The 27,343-nt window shown below is 48.0% G+C and overlaps 1 protein-coding gene across 3 annotated transcripts in view; it reads left to right on the forward strand.

Annotated features, from left to right (window-relative positions):
* Positions 1 to 27,343, forward strand: part of USP42 (ubiquitin specific peptidase 42) — a 51,046-nt gene that overhangs the window by 22,366 nt on the left and 1,337 nt on the right. For 2 of the 3 annotated variants that reach the window (XM_032872702.1, XM_032872703.1), the window contains exons 4-17: positions 7,786 to 7,896; positions 10,514 to 10,616; positions 11,457 to 11,524; positions 12,206 to 12,276; positions 13,162 to 13,244; positions 14,322 to 14,433; positions 15,228 to 15,368; positions 15,546 to 15,646; positions 16,719 to 16,872; positions 18,644 to 19,360; positions 19,503 to 19,597; positions 21,391 to 22,899; positions 23,920 to 24,221; positions 26,455 to 26,498. In XM_032872702.1, coding sequence (XP_032728593.1) covers positions 7,786 to 7,896; positions 10,514 to 10,616; positions 11,457 to 11,524; positions 12,206 to 12,276; positions 13,162 to 13,244; positions 14,322 to 14,433; positions 15,228 to 15,368; positions 15,546 to 15,646; positions 16,719 to 16,872; positions 18,644 to 19,360; positions 19,503 to 19,597; positions 21,391 to 22,899; positions 23,920 to 24,221; positions 26,455 to 26,462 — 3,575 coding nt within the window. In that variant the 3' untranslated portion in view covers positions 26,463 to 26,498. The remainder of the gene's footprint in view (positions 1 to 7,785; positions 7,897 to 10,513; positions 10,617 to 11,456; positions 11,525 to 12,205; positions 12,277 to 13,161; positions 13,245 to 14,321; positions 14,434 to 15,227; positions 15,369 to 15,545; positions 15,647 to 16,718; positions 16,873 to 18,643; positions 19,361 to 19,502; positions 19,598 to 21,390; positions 22,900 to 23,919; positions 24,222 to 26,454; positions 26,499 to 27,343) is intronic. The other variant, XM_032872704.1, reaches the window with a different exon arrangement.

The raw sequence follows: 27,343 nt of genomic DNA on the forward strand, positions 1-27,343 counted from the left end.
GACTGATTTTTTTAATAGAAATATTCATTTTTGCTGCTTTTATGTTTCCTAACTTCATATTGTCATTTTTGGTCTTTCTTTTCCACTCAAAAAGTCCCCTTTCAATATTTCTTGCAGGACTGGTTTAGTGGCCACAAACTCCTTTAGTTTTTGTTGGGGAAACTCTTTGTTTCTCCTATTCTGAATGATATCCTTGCTGGATAGAGTATTCTCGGCCGCAGGTTTTTCCCGTTCAACGCTTTGAATATATTATGCCGCCCTTTTCCAGCTTGAAAAATTTCTGCTGAAAAATCTGCTGATAACCTTAAGGGGTTTCCTTTGTATGTAACTGTCTTCTTTTGTCTTGCTGCTTGTAATGTTTTTTCTTTATGACTATATTTTGCCATTTTAATTATAATATGTTTTGGTATGTATCTGCTTTTGTGGGTTTTTTGGGGGGCTCTATGTGCCTCCTAGATCTCTCTATCTGTTTACTTCCCCAGATTAGGGAAGTGTTCAGCTATTATTTCTTCATATAAATTCTCTGCCCCCTTTTCTCTCTCTCCTTCTTCTGGGATCCCTATAAATATGAAAGTTACTATGTTTGATGGAGTCACTGAGTTCTCCAAGTCTATTCTTGTTTTGGATAATTCTTTTTTCTCTCTTTTGTTCAGCTTGATTACTTTCCATTACTCTGTCTTCTAGGCCATTAATTTGTTCGTCTGCTTCTTCTAGCTTGCTATTCATTCCATTGAGTGTGTTTCTCATTTCATTTATTGAGTCCTTTATCTCTGCTTTTATTCCTTATCTCTATGTTAATGGTCTCACTGATGTCCCCCACTCTTTTTTCAAATCCAGTCAGTATCCTTAAGATCATTGCTTTAAATTCTCCATCAGCCATGTTACTTAGAACTGTTTTGCCTAGATCTCTGGCCTGTGGCCTTCCTCTTCTTTCATAGGCTATAAATTCCTCTGTCTTCTCATTTGTCTAAGTCTCTGTGCCTGTTTCTGTGTATTAGGAAAGTCACTTATGGCTCCCGGTTCCAGAGGGTAAGCTTTATGAAGAAGAGGTCTTGTAGTGCCTGTGCCCTGCAGTGTAGTGTCTTTTGGTCCCCAAGGCCCGGTGCTTCTGGGATATATCCAGTGCGTGCTACGTGCACTCTGCTGTTGTACTTTGGTTCCTTTTTTTTCATCCAATTGTCTGCAGAGGCTCTCTTTGCCTGTGTTGGGCAGTGTTTGGTCCTGGCTGGACTGTGGCGACTTTTAACTAGCTGTGCTCTGGTCTGCTAGTAAAGTGAGACCTGTTACTGCTGACACATGGAACCAAGGCCTCGCAGAACACCCTGTGGGGAGACAGGTGTTGTCAGGGGTTTGGGGCCAATCTTCTTGGGGAAGGACCTGCTGTAGTGGGACTGAGGCAAGTGTGACTGGGAATGGTGGTTCCAGAGCACAGGGGAGCTTGGCGTTGTCGGTGCTGCACTGGTTCTCGCAGGTAGCTCTGTGTTTATGCTGAGGTTGGGAGAGGGAAATGGCACCAGCCAGTTCCTTTGTTTCTCGGGGGGGCGGGGGGGGTCTCTCCGTGAATGCTGTTTCTCTGGAACACTCTTCGAGATGAGCAGCTAACCTCCCCATTGTGTGCCCTAGCTCCTCTTCAGATGACTGTTTCCATGCTGTGTGTCTGGAGGCTGTTTGCCCTGCGGTTTTTCCAAGAGCAACACCAGTGTCTTCTGAGCTCTACCAGAGCCAAACTCTCCGACCTTTAAAACTTCAGGCTTTAAGTATTCCTGATTGTGAGAACTCATGAAACTTGGACCCTTTCACTTTCCAAGCCAGTTGCTACAGGGATTCATCTTCCCTGTGCGCTGGCCTGTGTGCTAGTTTGTCTTGAACCCTTTTCTGTGACTGCAGCTCCCTCCCCACTGCAGTTGCCACATTTTCTCTTCCAGTCTGTATCTGTGCACTTCCTGTTGCCTTCATTTGGCCTCTTCTGTACCTTCAGTTGTGGAGTTTGTTATGCCAGTCCTCAGATCGATTCTAGGATACTTAGGATGATTTGATAGTTACCTTCTTGTATTCAAGGAACGAGGTGAGCCTAGGCCCCTCCTGCTTGGCCACCATCTTTTCTTCTCTCCTCTAATGTGTAATTATTTTTGTATTTTGTTGAGTTTTATTTGAATATTTATTAAAGGTTTTTGCATATCCACGAGAGATGTTTGTCTATAATTTTCTGGTTTTATACCATTTTTGTTTGGTATCAGGGTAATACTAGTTTTACAAAATGAATTTGGGATATATTAATTCCTTTTCTGTGTTTTTGAAGAGATTGTATAGTATTGATGAAAATTCTTATTTAAAAATTTGGTAGACTTTATCAGTGAAACTATATTGGCCTAGAGATTTCTTTTTTGTGAGTTTTTAAATTACAAATTCAATTTTTGGTATCTGCAGGGTCTGTATTGTTATCCTTGGTTTTGTTTCTGATATTGATAATTGCTGTAAATTTCTCTTTCAGCACTTTTTTAGCTGTGTCTTCACATTTTTAATATGTTGTCTTTTCATTTTCATTCAGTTCAGTGCATTTTTTAATTTCCCTTGAGACTTATTCTTTGATCCGTGGATTATATAGAAGCATGTTACTTAGTTTCCAGGTGTTTATTGTTTTTCTTGTTATCTCTCTCTAATCTCCAGTATGATTCCAGTGTGGCAGAAAACACACCTTTTATTATTTCAATTCTCTTAAATTTTTTGACGTTTGTTTTGTGGGCCAGGATATGGTCTGTCTTAGTGTATGTTCCACAAATGTCTGAAATGAATTTGTATTCCACTGTTGTGTGAAGTGTTCTATAAACTGCCCATATCCCATGGGCTGATGATACTGCTCAGTTTTATACCCTTGTTGATTTTCTAGTTCTTCATTTATTGACAGAAGGATGTTGAGGTTCCCAGCTTGTGATTGTGGATTTCTCTGTCTGTTTTTAGTTCTGTTAGAATTTGGTTTATGTATATTGCAGCTTGGTTGTTTGGTACAAACACATTTAGTATCGCTACACACATACACACACACACACACGTACATCATGGATATGTAAAAACCCTTAATAATTATTACAAATAAAACTCAACAAAATATAAAAATAATTACACATCAGAGGAGAGAAGAAAAGATGGCGGCCAAGTAGGAGGGGCCTAGGCTTGCCTCATTCCTTGAATACAGCAAGATAACTATCAATATCTATATATGGATTTTTGATAATGTCCCTATGTCTTGTAGCTGTCTTTCTTCTGAAGTGTGCTTTATCTGCTATTAGTGGAGCTGTTTTTACTTTCTTTGAATTAATGTTTGCATGACATATCTTTTCTCATCCTTCTTTCAGCCTGCTTATACTGTTAACATTTGCAGTGAGTTTCTTGTAGATATCATATGGTTGAGTCATGTTTTCAATCTACATTGTTAATATGGGTTTTTAATTGGTGTATTAGAAAATTCAGCAGATCAGGACTTAAGTCTGGTTTCTTTTCTTTTCTTTCTTTCTTTCTTTCTTTTTTTTTTAAGATTTTATTTACTTACTTTATAGAGTACAAGTGGGGAGAGGGAGAGGGGTGAGCAGACTCCACACTAGTGTGGAGCCTGATGTGGGGCTCAATCCCACGACCCCAAAATCACAACCTGAGTTAAAACTAAGAGTGATGCTCAACTGATTGAGCCACTCAGGTCCCCCTTTTCTTCCTTTTCAGTGTTCTAGGGTTTCTTTCTTTTTTTCTTTCTTTCTTTCTTTTTTTTTTTTTTTAAGATTTTATTTATTTATTTGAAAGAGTCAGACAGTGAGAGAGGGAACACAAGCAAGGGAAGTGTGAGAGAGAGAAGCAGGCTTCCTGCCGAGCAGGGAGCCTGATGCAGGATTCAATCCCAGGATCCCGGGATCATGCCCTGAGCTGAAGGCAGGTGCCTAACTGACTGAGCCACCCAGGTGCCCCTAGGGTTTCTTTTTAAAACAAATCATTTCCTTCTTGTTGAGAGAACTTCCCTTAGTCATTCTTTTAGGGTATGTCTCCTGGTGACAGATTTTCCTAGTTTTGCTTCATCTGAGGAGGTCTTGATTTTGCTTTCATTCCTGAAGAGTATTTCCACTGTGCATAGGATTCTGGCTTCAGTCTTTTTCTTTCAGACCTTGAAAATTGTTTTGCCACTTCCTCTGGCCTCCATGGTTTTTGATCTGAAATCTCTCGTTTTTTCTTTTCTTTATTTCATTCACTTTCTTCATATCTTCTAATACTTTTTCAGCCTAGCTTAGTCTCTCCTTTCCTTCTGGGACTCTGCTGACAGGTGTGCTAGATGTTTTGTTAGAGTCCCATAGGTCCCTGGTGCCCTGTTCATTTTCCCTCTGTTTTCTGTCTGTTCAGAGTACGTAATTTCTGTTGTTCTGTCTTCATGTTTATTGCGCCTTTCTTCTGTAATCTCTATTCTTCTGTCTAGCTTATGCACTGAGCTTATTTTGATTATTGTATTTTTTATTTCTAGTGTTCCCATTTGGTTCTTTTTATCTCCTGTTTCTTTGTTGAGTCTCTCTGTTTTTCATTTGTTTCTAGTGTGTTCATAACTATCTGTTGAGCCATTTTTATCACGGTTTTTAAAAATTCTTTGTTAGATAATGCTAACATCTCTGTCATCTTAGTGTTGGCCTCTCTCTCTATATATATATTTTTTAAAGATTTTATTTATTTGACAGAGATCACAAGGAGAGAGGCAGGCAGAGAGAGAGAGGGGGAAGCAGGCTCCCCGTTGAGCAGAGAGGCTGATGTGGGGCTCGATCCCAGGACCCCGAGATCATGACCTGAGCCAACCGCAGAGGCTTAACCCACTGAACCACCCAAGCACCCCTTTTGTTGCCCTTTATTTATTGTCTTTTTTTTTTACCCAGTTGAGAAGTTCTTGGTGTGATGAGTGATTTTTCAGTTGAAACCTGGATATTTTAGTGTTAGAAATTTTATGTGGCTATTATCTAATGATTGTTTCAGCTGGCTTTCTATGATACCGCTCTGGCAGAGGAAATTGTATTAGATTGAGGTAGAAGTCCAGCTTCCCTCCTCAGTCTCCATTGACACTCATGGATGAGGCAGGGGATTGGGGCTCCTCATTCCTGCTCTCCATCTGGTCTCCACTGACACTGCAGTGGCTTTGTACTACAGGGTGATGGTGAGAGTCTTGATTCTGAAATTACCCCAGTGGAGAATTGGGGGAATTCATCCTTACTACCAGGCGGTGGGGTAGAAGTCCAGGCTCCTGACTTGATCTTGACTGTGGGATGGGGTGTGTGGTTTGTTACCACCCAGCGTGGATGAAAGTCCCACCTCCTAATCCATCTTCTCTAACACTGCTCTAGTGGGTGGCTTGGTATGCCTCATTACAGCCTGGCAAGTGGAAGTTTAGGCTACCCGGTTGGCCTTTGCTGACCTAGGGGTCAGTGGGGGTGGGTCATAGTTTTTCTGAAGCTTATAGCCAGTGGTATAGAGAATTACTATCTAAAAGTTTTCTGTCTCGCCATGTTCCCTTTTCTTGGTCTTTTGGCTAGCAAGAGCAGGCTTTTCACTGGGGCTTTGTTCTGTTTGGTGTTTACAGGTTCCTGGCTTCTTTGGCTCTGGACTATATGAGGCGCAAAGAAAACCCAGGGAATTCACCACAGTGTCATCCCTTGGGTTCCAGAGTTGTTGGGTTGTCTTTTACGCTTATCTTGCACAGCGTTCTTATGTTTGCTTTATATATGGTGTCCAGGGCTTTTTTACTTAGTGGAAGGAATAAGGAAAGGAACTTCTACATCATCTTCCCAGAAGTGAAAGTCTTGTCTTTGTTTTCGAAAGATGTTTTTATGGGGTATGGAACTCTGTGTTGACATTTTTATTCTAATACCCCAAAGATGTGACTGCATTGTCTTGTGTTGTTTCTGACAAGAAGTCTGTTGTCAGTTTTACCTTTGTTTCTATGTATATGTTTTTATTACTGCTTTTTTTTAAGATTTTATTTATTTATTTGACAGATCACAAGCAGGCAGAGAGGCAGGCAGGCAGAGAGAGAGAGAGAGGAGGAAGCAGGCTCCCTGCCGAGCAGAGAGCCCGATGTGGGACTTGATCCCAGGACCCTGAGATCATGACCTGAGCCAAAGGCAGAGGCTTAACCCACTGAGCCACCCAGGCGCCCTTACTTACTGGTTTTATGATGCTCTCTTTATCACTGTTCTCAGCAGTCTGACTGCGTGATTCTTTGTGTAGTTGTTGCTTGTCTTCTGTTTGGGATTTGTTGAGGTTCTTAAATCTGTAAATATACTGTTTCAAATTTATGTGGCTTCTAGTCATTAAAAAAACTTTTATGTTTGTAACTGGAGCACCATTATTAACATTTTCTGGTGTATAGTTCTATGAATTTTAACAGTCTAGATGCATGCACACCACCACCTCCTCAGGACAAAAAACTGTAGAATCACTCTAAAGTCTCCCTTGTGCGCTCTGTACACAGTCACTATTCCTGACGTATTTGTTGTGTCCCTTCGGACTCCAATTCCGTGTGTGTTTAGGGACTACCTTGGAGTCCTGCTGCTCACTGCTAAGCATACCTGTTGTTGTTGTTGTTGTTTTGAGTTTGTGTGTGTATGATTCATTATGGAAGATTTCTGTTGCTAAGTCTTCAAGTTCACTGATCTTCCCTCCCCTCCTGTCTAATCCATTGTTAATCTTGCCTGGTGTGTTTTTCATCTCAGAGATTCTACTTTTCACCTGTAAAATACGTTTGCCTCTGTTTCCATGACTCTCCCTAACATGCTCTTGTTCTCTTCTACCTCCTTAAAAATGTGATTGATTATATGTACAATGTCACTGTCTTTTGATTCTATTATTTGCGCCATCTCTGGGTCTGTTTCTATTTATTTTCTCCTTGTTGTTGGTTATTCCTGCGTCTTTGTGTGCCTTGTGGTCTTTGATGAGAACTTTATGTTTTGGGGATGCTGGAGGCTTTTTTTTAACCCCTATAAATATTTTTGAGCTTTATTCTGGGACACAGTTATATCATTTGGAAATGGTTTGAGCTTTTCAATGCTTTTAAAGCTTTGTTAGGCAGGTTCTGAGTGGCCTTTATTTTAAAGCAGAGTTTCTCAATCTCAGCACTATTGATGTTCAGAGCCAGATAATGCTTTGTTGTGGGGGCCTGGCCTGGGCTGCTTGTAGGATGTTTAGTGGCATTTGTGGCCTCTGCTCACAGGATACCAGTAGAACCAGTTAGTCATGAGCTAAGAATGGTTTTCACATTTTTCTAAAGTTGTAAAAAGGAAGAAGAAAAGAAGAAGAATATGCAGCAGAGACCCCATATGTGGCCAACAAGACCAGAATATATATGGAGAGGCTTTCGGACTCTTGTAGAGTGACTTTTTTTTTTTTTTTTTTTTAACATTTGAGACACATGCTAGTATAAGAGAAAACTTCTTTTTCCAGTATAAAGAGTAGTTAAGAGCACAGGCTTTGAATATGAAGGAAATATTTGAGTCCAGGATGTGTCTTCCACTTAGTGCTATTTGACATTGGGCAAAATTTTAACTCTCTGAGCCTCAGTTTATTCTCTTATAAAATTGAACCAGTACATACTTATCACTTGGGTTTGTTAGGGAATTAAATGAGAATGAATGAAAGTATGTAGCTCAAGGTGTGGCCTGCAGTAGCTGTTATTACTTCACTTCAGGCGTGGGGCCCGTATTTAAAATATTCTGTGATATCTGTGTGGAGTCCTATTTTGCTAATTTGGTGGGTTGTGGTCTTATCTTTCAGGTCATGCAGAAGGATTTTGTATGATGTGTACAATGCAAGCACATATCACCCAGGCACTCAGTAATCCTGGGGATGTTATTAAGCCAATGTTCGTCATTAATGAGATGCGGCGTAAGTATCATCTGTAGTAGTTTATGTTAGTATTTATTAGGTAATTGGTCTTAATGGCCTAACTGATAAAAGATGAGCTCCTAGTATATTATGGAAAACAAACGTGTTTTATCATACCTGGGTACGGGTTTAATTAGTAACAAGTCTTTAGTAAAACATTTAGTATAGAAACACACTTTGAAACCACAAAAGATAACAGTGTAATAAGGTATTCAGTTTAATATAAGCAAATTAATTTTTTTTTTTAAAGTAGGCTCCACGCCCAGCGTGGAGCCCAACATGGGGCTTCAAACTCACAACTGTGAGAGCAAGACCTGAGCCAAGATCGGGAGTCAGATATTCAACTGACAGAGCACCCAGGCGCCCCACAAATTTAAAAATTTTAAAAACTCACTTTGTTAATAAAATCATTGATAAGTTTTACAGTGATTTCCACCCCCCAGATATTTGGATTACTATGCTGAGTAATATTACAATATTGTCCCACAGGTTTTGGTTTTTGTTTTTTTTTTAAGATTTTATCTATTTGACAGAGACAGAGATCACAAGTAGGCAGAGAGGCAGGCATCGAGAGACGAAGGGAAGCAGGCTCCCTGCTGACCAGAGAGCCCGATGTGGGGCTTGATCCCAGGACCCCGATATCATGACATGGGCCGAAGGCAGAGGCTTAACCCACTGAGCCACCAGGCGCCTGTGTCCCACAGGTTTCTTTAAATAGTTTTGAATTGGTTTTAATTCAGTGAATGAGTATTATGCTATGTATAGCATCAGATATTATCAAACTAAAATTAATTATACTCTTAAAGCAACATTTAAACTCATAGCAACAAATTTGTGGATAAATTTCACTTTTTCTATTTCATTTTTAAATGACTTGAAAATTTTCTTTTGCATTATAATGACCCCGATAGGGTATGTGAACTGCTTTAATGCACTCTCTGTGTTTTTGTAATAAACTTTTACATCATCTTAATTGAGTTAGAAGGAAAAAATGTGTGCAAATAAAAAAGAGACCCTAACTGTTAATCTGGAATCTAGCGGGGTAATTACAGGGCTGGATAATTATACAGCAACAATCTATAATCCCTTTGCCTAAAAAGCTGCTGAAGTTTAAGAGGTGTTCTATTGGCCCTCAGCAGTATTAACAGGTTGGAGGAGACAACACACACATTTTTTTTTTTTTTTTAAGATTTTATTTATTTGTCGGAGAGAGAGAGAGAACAAGCACAAGCAGGGGGAGCAGCAGGCAGAGAGAGAAGCAGGCTCCCCGATGAGCAGGAAGCCTGATGTGGAACTCTATCCCAGGGCTCTGGGATCATGATCTGAGCCGAAGGCAGACTCCTAACCGACTGAGCCGCCCGGGCTTCCCAATGCAAACTTTTTTTTTTTTTAAGATTTTATTTATTTATCTGACAGAGATCACAAGTAGGCAGAGAGGCAGGCAGAGAGAGAGGAGGAAGCAGACTCCCTGCTGAGCAGAGAGCCCGACTCGGGGCTCAATCCCAGGACCCTGAGATCATGACCTGAGCCGAAGGCAGAGGCTTAACCCACTGAGCCACCCAGGCGCCCCTCAACACAAACATTTTTTTAAACAGTTTTGGATCCTGGCAGAATTTCAGCCAGGGGAAATTTTGTTTGTTTAATTTTGTATATATAAAGAATGATTAATTATTTTTAAACCTAGCCTTTAAGAAAAGGTCATTGCTGTTTGTGTGCATGTATATTCTCAAGCTCACATAACCCCCGCACACGTGGCGGGAGCACGAGATTGCCATTTTTGTAGGCAGAACTGCAGAATACTGGCAGTTTCGTACGGCTCAAGCTAATATATGTTTCTGTATATTCATGTATAGAAATTGGTCTATTCATGTTTTAGTGTGACATTGTCTAGGCACTTGTTTTTTATTCTCATTTTGTTTTGTAACCATTTAGTCCATTAGAAACAAGGCTGCTGGGCACCTGGGTGGCTCAGCTGGTTAAGCGACTGCCTTGGGCTCAGGTCATGATCCCGGAGTCCCGGGATCAAGTCCTGCATCAGGCTCCCAGCTTCATGGGGAGTCTGCTTGTCCCTCTGACCTCCTCCCCTCTCGTGCTTTCTCTCTGTCTCTGTCTCAAATAAATAAATAAAATCTCTTAAAAAAAAAAAAAAAAAGAAAGAAACAAGGCTGGAGAGATTCTGGGGACACAGTGTGTTCTGTGGGTTGTTAAGACAGAACCAAGATGCATTCAGACATTTATGTTTGCTGTGGGGTCTCTTAGGGAGACCTGGCACTGAATTTAAGATTGTGTGCACCAACATCTCATCTCAAACAAACGTTAACGTTTTGAACAAAGTTTTGAGACAGTGCAGCTGAAGTTGAATTTATTCAAGTATAGTTTTGTTAGCTGCAGACCTGGAGCCTCTGGGCTCTCAGCAGCTCTAGGCCACGTGGACTTGTAGTGGTCTACGGGGCATGGGCCTTGCTGTTCTCAGGGAAGTGTGTGTGAGTGCTGCGTCCTCATAAAACAGTCCCCTGCTTCCTAGCTGACAGATGGCCATTAGGTGGAATGTCTGGGGGGTATAGCTGGGGCGTATCCTGTGTGAAGATAAAACTTTGTCTTTGCTGAAATTTCACAGGTATAGCTAGGCACTTCCGCTTTGGAAACCAAGAAGATGCCCACGAATTCCTTCAGTACACTGTTGATGCTATGCAAAAAGCATGCTTGAATGGCAGCAATAAGTGAGTACAGCAGAGCATGGGTCCCTTCTTCCCTTGGCATCACTGGCTTACTGGAGTTCAGTTGTGCCTTTTACATGAACGTACCGAGCTCTGTGTTTGCTTCCCTTTGACTTTGCACTGATGGAAAAATTCTGAGGGTATGCTTACTATAACAATGTGGATTTAATGACGGAAGTCAGGAATTGGGGGTCGATTTTGCCATTACTCAGTTTCTCAGCATCAGCATCCCTTTGCAGATCTAAAACTATCCACTTTTCCTTTCTGGTTGTGCCCAGCATGTTTTCTGCTCCTCTCCAGCCTCTGAACTCTTTGTGTGTTCCCTGCATCTTTCTTACTCTGGTCAGTTACCAATTCTTACATTTTCTTCCTTAAAATCTAAATGTAGACTCAAGAGGAAGATTGCAGGTACAACTAGATACCAAATCCCAATCCACTTGCATTTCCCAAACACACCTGGTAGATCTCCTGTTCGGCTCCCACTGTTGCTGTCCCTTGGCTGGGCTCTGCTCACTTGAATGAAAGACCCCAGGGCAGAGGAGAACGCCTCGCGCTCCCTGCCTTCAGCAGCTGGTCCCCACGTCCAGTGTCACGGCCTTGCTGCTCGCTTCCTGGCCAAATTCCTGCTTCAGTGTCCGTTCCCTTCTCAGTACTGTCCTTTCTCTTTCTGCCTCTCCCCAAACCCTCACTGTGCTTTGGTCCAGGTGAGATGACTCTCTGGTGCCAAGCATACTGGTGTCTTTTATTTCGTGGCTTCCGATTTGAATTCTTGTTCTTTTAGAGATGTCACAGCATCTGTAATTATTGTAGAACTCTTGTCTCATGTCACCGTTTATTTTTCAGATTAGACAGACACACCCAGGCTACCACCCTCGTTTGTCAGATATTTGGAGGATACCTAAGATCGAGAGGTAAAGTTTTATTTAAGGTTGATAAAGAGGTACATGCATGTGGTTAAAGAAGTGCAGTAGGAAAGGGTTAGCAATGGACAGTGTGTCTCCCTTCCCCCCAGTTTAGAGTATAGCCTTCCAGTACTTTCCTATGCACGAGCAGACTGAGAGTGTGTTAGATGGATCTCTTCCGTTTTTCTCTTAACATGAGAAATCTTTTTACATCTCGGTACATGCAGGTAACACAGTCTCTCACGGCTGAAGTAGAATTCCATTCATTTAAGTCCCCTAACAATGGATATTGAAGCTGTTTGTAATTCTTCGGTGTTACTACCATTAGTCATTCATGGAACATCCTTCTACAATGCCTTTCTGTTCACGGAGAAGTGTCTTAAGTAGGATGAGTTCTTAGTTATTAGAGTTTCTGCATTGAAGGGTGGTGTGTGTATTTTAAATTCTGATACTCCAGATCGTTCTTCCAAGAGGCTATCCCTGTTCACATTCCAGCCAGTAGCACCCGTGGGCCGCACTCACGACACCTTGGCTCGCACTGTGGGTCATATTAACACTCTTGTGCAATCTGAAAAATGTACTTTAAGTTTTTTATTTGCAAATAATATTTTTGTGTTCTTTTGTGTCAGTAGTTGATATCGCCATAAGAGTTACACTTTGCTTATTCTTTGCATTTTATTTTCATTTCAGTCAAGTGTTTAAATTGCAAAGGTGTCTCGGATACGTTCGACCCATATCTCGATATAACGTTGGAGATAAAGGTACGTTTGCTAGTTGTGGCAGTGAGGTTAGAAAAAAAAAGACTTTGTGTGATTTTATCTGTGGTTCATTTATAACTTCACTACACTTGCTAGAGAATACGAATTGAAACTGTTCACATGCCGAGACTGTATTTAAAGGAAATAATGTAACATTTGTAGCAGTGAGCGTAGAGACTTTTCTTGCCCTTTGACTTTTCACTTAATTGTGATAAAATCAGAATCTGTTGCCTGCATTAGCTTAATTTAGATGATTGTCACTGTTTAGAAACTCTCTTGTTTCTTGCGTTCTCTAAGCTCCTATTTTCTGTTAAGCTCTTGCTTTTCCGATTACAAATGTAATACGTGCTTAGGATGGGAATGAGGCACGTTGCAGATGTCTAGAGGGTCCCGTCCCTCAGGATGAACCTTTTAACAATCTGATATAAACTGTTCCAGAACCTGTTATTTACCGACTCTAACAACGCGATTACACCTTAGGCCTGTTCGGCCACTGGCCACCTTCACGTACTTCCGCTCGGCGGCCTCTCCGAGGGCATGTGCCTCGGGGGTGCTGCGGCCCCCTGAGCACGGGCACCACCAGGCACAGGCCCTCTTCCTTGCTGGTGTGTGTTGGTTTTTTTTTTTTTTTTTTTCCCCGTTTTATGCTCTTCGGAATAACGCTGCAGCAAGCAGCTTCTTTACACGTCGTTCACTTTGATGTGCGCGGCGTTTAACGAAGGGAAAGTCATGGGATGGGCACACGTGTAAAAGTCAGTGTCTAATAAAAGAGCAATTTCTTCATAAAAATTCACATTGGCTTTTTAGACCTTTGAGTCGTGTTGTTTCTCTCTTCTGTCGAGTGGCGGAGAGCGGTCCCGTGTGCTAATGCTGTTCTTCTCTTCCCAGGCCGCTCAGAGTGTGAACAAGGCATTGGAGCAGTTTGTGAAGCCGGAGCAGCTCGACGGGGAGAACTCTTACAAGTGCAGCAAGTACGCGGGTGTGGCGGCGGGGCGGCTTGCGGTGCGGATGGGGGAGCCCTGTGAGCTTCCGTGCTGTCGGGGAGGACGTCGGGTCTCCGTGCTCTCAGGGCCGGAGCGCTCGGTGTCTGCCTGCACCTCTGGCCCTGGGAGGGTCCGTGCCCCATGACTGGGCGGGTTTGCGGGGGGCCATCCACGGTAGCTGCTCGGCCTGGTGCGGCCCTGCTGACGCGTCTGTGGTGAGCGGCGTTTTCGTGGACTCCCTGTTAGAGGCGCCGATGGAGTGGGGCTCGCCTTCTCTGAGAGCAGTTAAGGCTCTTGCTCTCTCCTCTGCTTCTCACCCAGGATTCAGGGTGGTAACTGCTGGAAACGTCCAGCGTTGATGATTCATTGCTGTGTTGCCCTGTGAAGTCAAGAGAGCCTCTATTTGAAGAAAGTCCTGTTTCACGTGTTTCAGTAGATTTTCATTTTTTTAGAAGCTGGTACTATGGGGTGATCGTTACCAAACACTCATGTCTTGGGGGAAAAGCTCCCCACAGCCACAGGCACCTCTCCTATTCTAAGTTCCACGGATGTTCAGTTTGAGTTGAGAGAATTCTGTATTTAACCTAATTTTAAAATTATCAGTGACTCTGGGACTTCTCAGAATCTGTCCTAGCTTCCTTTTTTCTTTCATGCTAATTGAGCATTCTCCCCCTGTCGTAAATTTTAGTGGTTTTTTTGTTTTTGTTTTTGTTTTTTAAAGATTTTTTTAATTTATTTGACAGAGATCACAAGTAGGCAGAGAGGCAGGCAGAGGGAGAGGAGGAAGCAGGCTCCCTGCTGAGCAGAGAGCCGGATGCGGGACTCAATCCCAAGACCCTGAGATCATGACCTGAGCGGAAGGCAGAGGCTTAACCTGCTGAGCCACCCAGGCGCCCCAAATTTTAGTGTTTTCACTGTTGGTTGAGAGGAGGGGTGGTGTTTTTTACTAGTAGCTTTCTTTTGGTTTGGTGGGAAATGTTTCAGAAAAATAACAAGGGAAAGACTTAAAAAATACATATATACTTACATACATCTTCTTAATCCTTTGTTTCTGTTTATTTCAAGGTGTAAAAAGATGGTTCCAGCTTCAAAGAGGTTCACTATACACAGATCCTCTAATGTTCTTACACTTTCTCTGAAACGTTTTGCAAATTTTACTGGTGGAAAAATTGCTAAGGTAGGTGGATAGTATTAATAACCTTTTATGTGGTCTTTCTCAAGGCTTATGTGTCAGTAACTATCAAGGGTTATATGCGACTTAACTGAACAGTCTGTTACCTTGATTTCCTGGGTTGTTCTAGTACTTAGTGGGGAGAAACTTGTGCGAGCATTGAGCTGGTGTAGTGTGCCGTGTGCGTTCCTGAGTGCAGTTTCTCTGTCCTTTAGCTGGTTGGACTCTTCTGATGACAGAATTGGTAACTGTGGTCTGCACTTGGGCATCGTGGTCAGGGAAAGCGGGGAGACACAGGGAGAGCTGGTGTCATTCGCAATCCAAAGAGGGCGGCCCTGCTGGATCTCACACTCTTTTGTCAGAGTTGGCTCTCTTTGTCGAGGTTTTCTCAGGGTAGCACACTGAATTTTCATATTTTCTTTCCACTTCCTGAAGACTGGATGTATCAGAAATCAGTAGTATGCAAGAGATCTAAACGGTCCCTTCCCAAAGTAGTAAAGCCATGTGCGACCGACGTCCAGAATTAGCGTTCCAGCCCGTGGCCAATTCAGAGGGTTTGCTTAATGCAGAGCCTTGTCTGCTTCAGGGAAATCAGGAAGGGTGGGAGCGCACAAAGGACGTGCGGGCTCAGGGTGGCTCCAGGCTGATTGTGCCTTTTGAAGTGTGGTTTAGCGTGCTGGGTTTCTGCTGGGACATCCGAGGGCACAGAGCCCGGTGGCGCGCGGGCCTCCGTGGGGATATGCGGAATGATCTGGGCCTTCAGAAGCGACATTCCTAATCCTCTCCCCGTTTCTGTGTAGGATGTGAAATATCCTGAATATCTTGATATCCGACCGTACATGTCTCAGCCGAATGGAGAACCGATTATCTATGTTCTGTACGCAGTGCTGGTGCACACAGGCTTTAACTGCCACGCCGGCCACTACTTCTGCTACATCAAAGTAAGCCGTGCAGGTTTTGCTGTCTTAAAATAGCCTCTATGGTAGCACTGGCTCTTGGGCGGCAAGGTGGGGCTTTGCCAGTGAAAATACGAAGGCCCATTTTTCTTACTTTCCTGTTTGGTGTTCCATCTTCATCCGATAGTATCTAATTCCTCCTTTGTTGCCTTTCTCTTGCAGGCGAGCAATGGCCTCTGGTACCAAATGAATGACTCCATCGTATCTACCAGTGATATTAGATCGGTACTCAGTCAGCAAGCTTACGTTCTCTTTTATATCAGGTACCAGCAGGAAAACGGATTTTCACATTTTCTGTTATGTCCTTTCTCTTCATCTCAGCGGCATATTTAAATTCCGTATTCGGTTATTGAAACATCAGCTTACTGGGGCCAGCAGAGTAAGGGAGGTAGTTTTTGGGTTTGGATTAGGAGTTGGATTTAGCTTCCAGCCCCGTGGCCAGCTGACAGGGAAGCACGCAGAGAAAGCGCCCAGTGGTGGTGGAGGAGGGTGGGCTGCTGAAGGCAGCACATGGTAGGGGCCTGGGGCCGGGGAGGCAGGGTGTGGAGGCCTCAGGAAGGGGCCTCTGAGGACCTGGGTGTGGTTACCTCTCAACCACTGAGCATAGGCAACTAGTCACGTTCCTGGCCGGGCCTGGCTGGGCACCGGCTCACCGCTCCCTGTTGCTGCTGCGTGCTCCGACTCGCTAATTCCATTTCTGGAAATGCGTGGTCTTAGAGAAACTCTGATGTGTGCTCTAAGGTGTTCATTTATAGTAGCTGAAAATTAAGAACAAATTAAGGAGAATGAGTGTGTACCTTGTAGCATATCCATGTGTTGGACTATGATGCAGCTGTTAAAAATGATTTTTAGGACGAGCTTTTTTTTCCCTAAATGATACAAGAGAGTCTTCTATATATATGGAGAAAAAGCAGTTTGAAATCTTTCACAGTGGAATTGAAAAAAAACAGTACAGGCTAAAGCCTGGAGGATATTCCAGTAAATCGGAACAGTAGAAGCCTCTCATGGGTGCGATGAGGCATAGTGTTTGTGTGTTTAACTTCTGGATACAGACTTTCTATAAGAGCATGTACTTACATTTAGAAAAATAAAAGTAAACAGAAAAGAATTGCTTTCAGGTAGTGGCATCTCTGGAACATACAATCAAAAATACCACTTGCACGGTTACCTTTGTGCCTCCCCGTGGGGGCACCTGCCACTAACCTTGACCCAGAGGGGATCCTGTGCGAAGCTCCATGCACTAGAGCTTCTCCTTCTGGTCCCTGGGGGGCTCCAGATGAATCTCTCCTAAGGACGTGCCCTGTGAAGCCTTAACTGCTGTCACTCTGTCCCCAGGTCCCACGATGTGAAAAATGGAGGTGAACTCACTCATTCCACTCACAGCCCCGGCCAGTCCTCACCCCGACCTGTGATCAGCCAGCGCGTTGTCAACAACAAACAGGCTGCGTCAGGGTTTATCGGACCACAGCTCCCCTCTCACATGATAAAGGTAACATTCCAGAGGTGGGATGTAATCTCTGTGGTAACTTGGGTATTGTTCAGAGCCTCTGGTTAGCACAGCAGGAGCCACCATGTCCTCGTACAACTGAGTGCCTTGTCAAAAAAGTTTATACAAGCCATTAATTATAAAATATTTCAAATATACAGAATATCTCAGGGTATGACTGTAACGAACAAGAAAAAGGTCTGGGTATGGGTGTATATTTAAACGCAAGAGCATAAGTGAGAGAGCACAAGAGCACAGGAAGAGAGAGAAGCAGATTGCCCGCTGAGCAGGGAGCCCGACGTGGGCCTTGAGCCGAGGACCCCAGGTCATGATGTGAGCTGAAAGCAGCTGCTTAACTGACTGAGACACCCAGGCGCCCCAACACTAGAGATTTTAGCTCTCACTTTGGACTTTCATTCAGAGTGGACTTAATATTTGGGGATTCTTTTGTTGTTGTTGTTTTTTTTTTTTTTTTAAGATTTCATTTATTTGACAGAGCAAACACGAGAGGGAATACAAATAGCAGGAGTGGGAGAGGGAGAAGCAGGCTTCCCGCCGAGCAGGGAGCCTGATGTGGGGCTCAATCCCAGGACCCTGGGATCATGACCTGAGCTGAAGGCAGATGCTTAATGACTGAGCCATCCAGACGCCCCAATATTTGGGGATTCTTGATGAATGCTAGAAACAGGAAAGTGACTCACAAAAAGTTTATTTTCAGTGTATCCGTGTAGCCCTTTCAGGAGTGTGGTGTGTCCTATCTGCCGTCCAGCGGCTCAGACACACCCCCTGGTGGTCAATGCCTATGTCACGTGACACACAGACCTTCAGGAGGGAAGGCCTGGCGTTTGCTGGCCTGATGCAGTGATTATGGTCACCGTCTGTGTGTGGAAGCAAACCCCCCCCATACCATAGTGCTGTGACAGCCTTTCCATTTGAGTGTGATTTGTTTGAATCAGCAGATGGTCTAGTTGTGTACTGTATTTTATGGACATTGGATAGTGTTTGGATTGTAGCCGGAGTCACAAATCCAGTGCCTCTGGGAGCTGGGCAGGGGCTGGGCTCCTGCCTTGGCTCTGCTTAATAGTGACACCAGCACCCTGGTCAGCTAGAACACGTGTGCTGGGTGGAAGGGTGGCGAATACTGATTTTTTTCAAAGTTTTTTGTTTTCCTTCATGTGAAACCTTCAAATGTTAAGATAGCAACTAATTCAGGTATTTGACAAAACTCTGTGAAGGCCACGCAGAACACTTCTTGAATTGCGGTCTCACCCACGGCCACCAGTTTGCCCCCCTAGGATAGAGCAGCATAGGGGGAGTATGGAGCAGAACAGCTCAAGAGTAGGACTCAGAGGGGACATGGAGGGAGGGGACGGTGCCCCAAGCCGTTCTCTGTGTCTGTCCATGCCACCCATCTCCCTGCTAGCTGGCACTTCCTTCTCCCTGTATGGCAGCGGGCTTCCAGGAAACCCAGCCAAGGGAAGCATGCATGACTCTGTGCCCAAAGGGGCTTCTTCATTTCCGTCAGATTGGAGCAGAAAGAACTGGGGCTGGGGTTTGTTCTGGACAGAAATAGTTGTTGATTACTTACCAGAAAACAGGGACCCATGGAAGGTTTATGGTCAAAGCAGACAGGAGGAGGAGGTGATTCCAGGTGTGGGAAACTTGATATTCTAATAAAGAAGATGAAGAGCAGAAAGGGAAGGGCCTCTAGCCAGACTGGATTCTTTGTGACCCTTCCTGGGGCTCTCACCGCCTGGGGTCTTCTTTCTTCCAGAATCCACCTCACTTAAATGGGACCGGGCCACTGAAGGAAGCACCGAGCAGTTCCATGTCGAGTCCCAGTGGAAATTCCAGTGTCAGCCGGGCTGGTTCTGTTAATGCTTCGACTTCTGTTCAAAACTGGTCTGTTAACAGGCCATCCGTGATTCCAGAACACCCCAAGAAACAAAAAATCACGATCAGTATTCACAACAAGTTACCTGTTCGCCAAGGCCAGTCTCAGCCCAGCCTTCACAGCGGTTCTTTGGAGAACCCAACCAAGCCTGCTCCCTCTTCTACTATTACCAATTCTTCTGCAATACAGCCTACCTCGAGCGCGCCGACGACGGCGGTTGCTAGTAAAGTCACAAAGCAGATGACCCCGAGCGAGTCCTGTTCTCAGCCCGTGATGAACGGCAAGTCCAAGCTGAGCTCCAGTGTCCTGGTGCCCTATGGCGCCGAGTCGTCCGAAGAATCTGACGAGGAGGCAAAGGGCCTAGGCAAGGAGAACGGTCTCGGTGTGATCGAGAGCTCGAACTCTTCTGTGCAGGATGCAGAAGATGACGAGGCCTCTCCACTCGAGCTTCGAGAGTCCCTTGCTCTAAATGGTGCTGATAGTACGGACAGCGACCTGAAGGAAAACGGTCTGCCTTGTGATGGTGCCAGTTGCCAAGTCCCGCCTACTCTACACTCAGAAAATCCCTTTTCTAAGGCGAATGGTCTGCCGGGAAAGGTGAGCGTCTTGGGGTGACCCGTGGGGTAGGGAGGGGGGCTTTGCTTCGATTCTCACGTCCAGCCGCTCACTGGCTGCAGGTCAGAGATCGGGAGGCGCCCGGTGGCAGTAAGGGCTGAAAGAGCTTTGTGTTTTATCGTAGTTGACGCCGGCTCCTCTGCCGCCTCTCCCAGAAGACAAAATCTTAGAGACCTTCAAACTCAGCAGCAAGGTGAAAGGTTCGACAGAAGAAACCAGGTAAGATGATGACGGGTGAGGAGACCGCGATGGTGTCCATGTGCCGTGCGCCGCTGTCAGCTGCGCACGTCTCATCGTGAACCTCTTGAGTCCCGTGAATCTATTTGTGAGCTAGAGAAGTTGTTAAGTGCCTCTTAGAAAAGGAAAGAAAAAACTTACCAGACGAATTGCCATTTTTCTGTGAAAACGACGTCCTTGAGCTAACGCTTTGTTCAGCCTAGCCCCATCTCTGGCTTAGGGACGCTACGGGCTGCTTCCAGGTCTGACACCTAGCCTTCCAGCAACAAACGTGAAGACTCGATAAGGTTGTAGGGCAGGGCTTCTCAACTCCCATCAAGTTACAGATATTCTGCTCCTTCTAGAATCCTGAAATTTCATTCATAGATAAGACAATCTATCTCCACATTGAATGCTTTGTTTGCTTTTTTAAATCGGTACAGTTCCTGAGTGTAATGTAACGGGAGTGAAAGGAGGAATATACCAGCTGGTGGCCTTTTGGTTTGCCCACGAGTGCACGACGACGCCCCAAGTGGGTTTGCTGTGAGCCTTGCCATGTGGGACGTGGCCTGGTGTCCTGAGCGCAGTCCCACGCACACATTTCACCATTAGGGGTGTGATGTCCTCATAAGGGACAACTTTTGGTGACATTCTGGTTGTCTCTGGATTTACACAGTAGTTGTATCCCTGGAAAATGTCACGTCCATGAAGATGGCCAATAATCTCATAGCCGGGGTGTTCGCCCACATGGACGTCGGCTTGTGGGACGTGGGACCCTTCCTTACTCCCTGCATGCCACTGCCTGCCTTGTCCCTGGGCTCCCCCATCTCTGTGACAACCAGAATGCACCCCGCATTTCCGAGTGGCCCCGGACAGGGGTCTGCCCTTATCGAACAGTGGTCTGGAAGGTTTAATTATTAAAATGGAGTGGAGCCAATCTGTAGGCAAAGAACACTCCCTTCAGATTACCTTCAAGAGGGGATGGCGTGACTCCCCAGTCACTCTGTAATGGCTTTCTTTTATCCCTTCCCCAGTCTAGCTTAGTTTCTCCTCAAATGTCACATGTGTGAGGATGACCATAGACGGTTATGTAGACAGAACCACGCATGTGTTGTGACCCAGTGGGTGTTGCTCTCACATGCTGGCACGAGACTCTCGGCCGTGCCCGAGGTGACTTGTCTGCACTGATCTCATCTGTGCTCTCTCCCCCAGGGATTTTCCCACTAAAAAGTGGGGCCCCTGGAGGGTTGTTAATGTTGGCTGGCAGTTTTCATTAACCTCAAGCAGACCTTGGGGACCCTGTAGCAGACAAGGGCAGACAGAATTCATGTCCTCCAGGAAGGTTTTCTAAAGCCTCACTGTTCCTACTAGAGCCTCCCGGTTCCTACATTCTGAAGGGGCTGTTGGCTGGGTTTGGAGGCAGGGATTCTGTTGGAGGCTCGGGAGAAACGTGGAGGAAAAGTTAGAGCCTCTGGTCACCAATCTGACTTTTCTGATCATTCACAGTTATTAAGAATTAGAAGTATATCTGAAAACAGAAAGAGCCTACGACTGCGGGATTATTGTAGCTGAAAAATGGGATAGTAGATACTAAGCCTGATAGAGAATTTCATGTTTTTGTTTAATGAGGGAAAGAGAATGTTAGAGTTTCCAAAAATGATAAACCCAGTATTCAGCTCCACCCAGAAATGTTAAAGGCACAGATTATTTAAAGTAAAGGAATGTTTTGAAGTTTTTGTCCTTGTGAGCCATAATGCGATCAAGCCACTGACTGATTTATTGATTTCTTTGTTTTGATGGGGCTGCAGTGCTCCTGGAACAGAGGAAGGTCCTGCAGAGGATCCTGGCGCGGAGCTGGAGGCCGGCAGTCCCTCTCCCGAGTCCCATGAGAAACCGGAGACCCTCATGAGCCTTAGCAGCAAGTTAAAGAAGGCTTTGCCACCCTTAGACCCCAGCATCATATCTACCAAAGAAGAAGTCTCCGAAAACATTTTAGCAAAACCCGAGGAGTCTTTGCCCAGTGCCAACACCCTTTGCAGCAGCACTAAGAATACCGTGGGCGATGATCCACTCCCTAAACTGTGCAGCCCTGGGGACTTAACAGATGACCAGAGCAGACCACCCCAGGCCGTATCGGGGGCGTTACTAGAGAGCCCCCGGGCCTCGGCCGCAGTGGAGGCTGCGGGGAGTTCCAGCCCGAGTGCCCCGGTACACTCCGAGGGTGCCTGTGAGCACGAACTCTTAGTCTACATCAGTCGAGACACGTGCTCGGACTTGGAGGACCCTCCTCGGAGCGCAGGCACAGTGGCCGAGGGCTTGCCCTCTCCTCAAGCAGACAAGATCACAGAAAATCATTCAGAAGGGGGCCCCGAACAAAGTAGCGGGGAGAAATGTGAAGAAAACACGGTTGGACAAAAAGTTCCAGATCATTCTCCAGTTAAGGAAAAAATCAGTATCCTCAGAAAAGTTGATCGAGGACATTATCGCAACCGAAGAGATCGTTCCTCCAGCGGAGAGCGTGCGCGGGAGAGCAGGAGCAAAACCGAGGAGCGCTACCACAAAAAGCGGCGCTCGTCTGTGCGGGAGCGGGGCCCCAAGCAGGACCGCTACAGGACGGAGCACAGCAGCGGGGGCCAGCACCACCCCTGTCACGGCGAGAGGCTCAGCCCTGGCGAGCACCGCTCCCTGGGCAGGTACGGCCACCACCACTCCCGCGGCAGAGGTGGCTCGGACCAGGAGTGGAGCAGGTACCACCACCCCGAAAGCGAGCACTCCTGGGCCCGGGAGAAGTACTACCCCGACAGACTGCGGTGGGACAAGTGCAGGCATTACCACGACAGGTACGCCCTGTACGCGGCCCGGGAGGTGCGCGAGTGGAGGCCCTTCCCCGGCGCCCGCGAGTACGCCAAGGCGGGCCCGTCCAGCGGCCGGCCCTACAAGGACTACTACAGGGGGCGGAAGGGCCACGAGCTGCTCGCCAAGGGGAAGGACCGGCACCGCTTCGGCAGCCCCCGGGCAGGCCCGCCGCACGCCCTCCTCCCGTACCCCGACAAGTACCCCCATGAGAAAATTGCACTTGTAGCCGAAGACACCAATTGTAACCTCGCCGATCGCTTCCGCGAACACGAGAATGCCAAGTCCCGGAAACGGAGATACGACAGCATGGAGAACAGTGACGGTCACGTCGAGAGAAAGGCCTGGAGGGGCTTCCAGAAGGATCCCTTGGAAGAGCCTAAAGTGAAGAAGCACAAAAAATCAAAGAAGAAAAAGAAATCCAAAGACAAACACCGAGGCCGAGATTCCAGGTGAGGGTGAGGCCCAGTTCCGGTTCCGTGCCCGGGAGCCGGGTCTGGCCCCCCACCCCAGCGCGGGGCTGGCCGCGGCGCTGACGGCTGGATTCTTGCGGCCCGCTCTACGGTGCATGAGCCGCTGTTGCGGTCGATTTCCGAACCGCAGCTCCGAGCCGCCGCTCCGGCGCTCTTCATGGTGCCGCAGAGCGGCAAGTGCCGCCGCAGAACCCCGCGCTGCAGGACGGTGATGCCGCTGCGGCCCGTGCTGCGGGATCTCTGGGAGCGTGTGTGCCACGGCCCGTACTGAGAACTCGAGTTCTGGACTGTGTAACTGGTGTTCTTCCTCTCCCTCGTCAGATGTGGTTATGTTTTCGTGCCTGTTTGTGTTTTCTTGCACCTCAGGGCCCGCTGGCGGGCGGGCACGGGGAGGCCGCCGTCCCTGTGCTGCTGGCCGGCCCGCCGGTGGCGCGGGTCCGAGACGACCACGGGTTGCCTCAGCCTTGTCTGTTCCTCTGGCTCCATTTCCCAGTTTGAGATCTAGTGGGGAAGTTTGTTTTTGTATTTCTAAAAAGCTAAATTGGGCAGAAATCGATTATCTTGAAAATGACTTCTCCACGATGAGGTGCCTGACATCTGACATGTCTTGAGATGGAAACCCTGGGGAACGGTTACAAAAGCCGATGGGACACAGACACGGTTACCCGAGGGGGAACCTCCTTCCCTCCCGTGTTCCTGAGTCTCCTGGCGAAAGCATTCTGTCCCTCAGCCCCTCATTTTCCTTCTTCTGGACGTGGGGCCAGCAGTCTTCGCTCCCGAGCTCTGGAGTGGCGGGGCGGGGGGGGGGGTCCAAGTGGGTGACCTCACACCCTGGACCCAGGCACCTCCTCCGGCGAGCACGTGCACTGGCGCCCAGGTGGGGCCTTCCCAGGCGCGTGCGAGCTGAGTGTCTGCCGGGGGGGGTGGAAGCCGAGGACCAGGCCGCTCGGAGGCGAGTTTGGTTTGTTGGTGGTTTGAGTTCTGGCTTCTTCTCCGCAGGCATCAGCAGGACTCCGATCTTTCAGTAGCATGCTCTGATGCTGATCTCCACAGACACAAAAAAAAGAAGAAGAAAAAGAAGAGGCACTCCAGGAAGTCCGAGGACTTTGTTAAAGACTCAGAGCCGCACCTGCCCAAGGCCGTCAGCCATGAGACTGTTGACCGTTTCCGGAGAACGGACGGCGCTTTCCCCCTCACCGATGGCCTGCCTCTGGAAGGTGCTGGGCCTTTCCGTGAGAAGAGAAAACACTTAAGGATGGGAAGCAGGGATGACAGGGGTCCTCTGTCTGAGTGTGGCCAGGGTAAGAGGAGACACTTGGAATTAAGACTATAGAAATGATTCTTGTTAACACCGGGGAAGAAACCCTCACTTGGCGTCGAAGGGGGTGCGTGATCGCGGGAGCCCGTGCGCCCCGTCAGCTCCAGCCTCGGCTCCCAGGTGTGGCGCGGGCTTCAGCTGCCTGGTGGGGCGCTGCAGGCCGCCCCCGTGCACGTGTGTGAAACCGCAGGGACTCAGACCTGGGCTCCGCAGAGCCTCTGTGGCGAGACCTGTGGTCTGGGGCCCTGGCTGTGTGTGAGTCTCCTGAAGGACGGGGGCTTTTATTCTTAAGCCATTTCTGATTGAAGTACTTAACACAGCGTGTGCTTTCCCTCCGGAGTCGTTCTCTGGCGTTCTGAGTGGAAGCTGAAGCTCCATGGGCGGGATGTCCCCTGTCGGCCCCTGGCCGGGCCGAGGCCTTGCGGGCACCTGTGTTATGGGGCCTTGGCTCCCGCTGAGCGAACCCCTCCAGGCTGGGGGGTGGGGGCTTGGATTCTTACCCACTTGGCACCGCTGTCTTCCCATGTCACCTTTTAGCCCTTTCTGCTCTGACTGCACTTGAAGCAGCCCCTTGGCGCCGTCTGCTCTTCGCCCGGGCCGCAGAGTGCGGGCCTGGAGCGGGGTGGCGGGAGCGGGGTGGCGGGCTCGGCAGCCTCTGTGCCCGGTGGGGTCAGCCTGCTGCAGCCCGCGGGTGTCGCCCGTCTCCACCGGGCCTGCCGGTGAAGAAGGCCAAGGCCTTCGCGGGTTTGAAATGGCTGGTGGAGCCCGAAGGAGATGTCGCGGCCGGTGAGACTCGCCCGCGTCCGGAGCCGTGCACGGGGTGAGCCCAGCCTTCCCGCTTGCATGGCGCCGCGCTGCCCTGGCGAGTCGGTGCCGAGAGCCTGCGTGGCCCCACAGAGGGACGGGGTGGTCCTCTGGCCTTTCGCACGACGAACTCGCTGAGCCCTGCCCTAGATGCCCGAGGGGCGCTTTTGTGACTTGGATACGGCATCTTGGTTGCCCACAGGCCCTTTGTGTCGTGAACTTGGGGGAGACGCACATGTTTTGGGGGCAGGCCAGTCCGCCTCGTGGCCCGCTGTCAGCGCGGCTGTGGACGGAGGAGGGCCGGACGGGCCCGAAGCATAGGCATTAGAGGAGCAGACGCCGTGAGGGAGGCGCTGTCCCGGCGGGTGGGGCCGTGCAGTGTGACGCGCTCTGGGGAGCCCGGGTGGCACAGGGTAGAGGACGAGGGTGGCCGTGGCCGGCTGGAAAGTGACATTGGCTGTTGTCTGCTCTGGGTTTTTTAGATTAACCATGTGAATCTTTGGTCTGTTTCCCACGAGCATTTTGGTGATTTAGGGAAGGGCTTGGCTTGGTGCGGATCGAGTCCCTTCTCCCTCTGCTTGGTGCTTGGGAGGAAGCAGTGGGCAGCATCGGAGGGGATTCTGCTCTGTTGCTAGAATGTTCCCCGCCCGGCTGCAGTCCCATAAGGAGCACCCTCAGAGGCAGCCAGAGCACAGTGGAGGGCAGCTCCCCCACAAACGCGGCTCTGGAGGGAAAGCAGGCTGCCGTGACCCTCGGTGGTTGGCCTGTGGGGGCCCAGACACGTGCCTCTAAGGGCCGCAGTCAGGCTTTGGGTCGAGCGGTGGCCATTGTCTGTCCTGTCCGATTGTGCTCGATGAGTGGTGTGCAGCCGGCGTTGCCGAGGGGAGCAGGTTGAGGAACCCGTGTGTCTGTACCCTCCTGTCCTCGAGGACAAGGGGCCACCTGCTTAGGCTTCCGTGCTAAGCCCCCCTATCTTCTTGCTAAGGATGCCAGACCCCTTTGCCTGCCTGCCACATGTCCCCTATTTCTGATGCCTTGACCACTCACCTCTGAGACTCCTGTCCTCTGGCTGCATGAGACCCTCACATCAGTGTCTTTGGCTTGAGTTCTGTTCTGTCCTGCTGTTAAAATGCTGATCAGTTTGATGGGCTGGGAGCGAACTGTTCCCGCAGGCTATGGCTTTTCGCTGTGTCGCAGGCATCGCATAAAGTCTTGTTTTCAGTCAGACGCTGGGAGCGATCGCCGTGCGACAGGGTACACGTGCCCAGTCTGTGCGGGACGGGTTTCAGGCCGCGAGCATCCGGCCAAGAACGGGTCCTAAGTGTAATCACGCGATGCCCATGCACAGCACAGGCATGAAAAATGCTGCAAAACTATCATTAAAATTTCTTTCCTGATTCTTTGCTTTCTAGGTGATTGAAAACTTGGCCTCAAAACAAAAATTTCACTAGTTATGGTAAGCAGTTTTCCTATCTGTATGTTTCATACTCGTCCATAGAGGCACCGAGGGGACCCAGATGAAGGAGTTTGGGGCCTCGGGGAGACAGGCGGTGCTGCGGGGAGCCAGGTGTGGGAGGCCCCCCGGCAAGGGTGGCAGACTCCCTCCTCCTCCGTTCTGGCTTGGGCACATGGTGGCCCTTACTTCAGGCGTCGCCACCCTGCTCCCTCCCCTCCCCTTCTTATAAGAAGGGGAGGGAAAGCTGCAGGCCCCAGACACGGCCAGGACTCACACAGAAGGAAAAGCCCCTTTCCTCCACCCAGACCTACCCAACTGGCCTAGGAGAGGAGCCCCCGGCAGTCCCATTCCCACACACAGCCACGGGTCCCCACGCTGGGAGAACAAGGGGTTCACGTGCCCCAGGCCTGACCGGTTCACCTGCAGGCCTGGCGGCCAGGCCGGGAGCCCCGGGTCCCTGTGCAGCCCTAGAGAACACATCGACTTCTACTTCTGACAGAAAGGACTCGGCCTTCCTGGAATGAGGTGTGGGTGCCTTAGGGCAGATCCCGACTTTGACGGAGTCTGGTGACTTACTGCTGGCATTTGCTCCCGTGGCCCTGGAGCTAGTGCCTCACGTTTGGGGCCCGCGTTTGCCGAGGTAGACAGGAGAGTGTGCCGTCGTGGTCTTGAAGGGACTTGTGTCCAGTGTGTGACTTGTAGGCAGCCGGGGGGATTTGAAACGGATTTCCCCGAATTGTCTGCGGAAGGTTAACGTGCAGCTAACTAACCTTTCTCGGTGTGTCTTAAGGAAAACTCCGAAGCCTAAGTAAGGACTTAGATTCTCTAGCGAAAGGGAATTAAAG

The sequence above is a fragment of the Lontra canadensis genome, unplaced genomic scaffold (genome assembly GCF_010015895.1).
Source record: "Lontra canadensis isolate GAN:19392208 unplaced genomic scaffold, GSC_riverotter_1.0 scaffold45, whole genome shotgun sequence".
Taxonomy (NCBI): Eukaryota; Metazoa; Chordata; class Mammalia; order Carnivora; family Mustelidae; genus Lontra; species Lontra canadensis.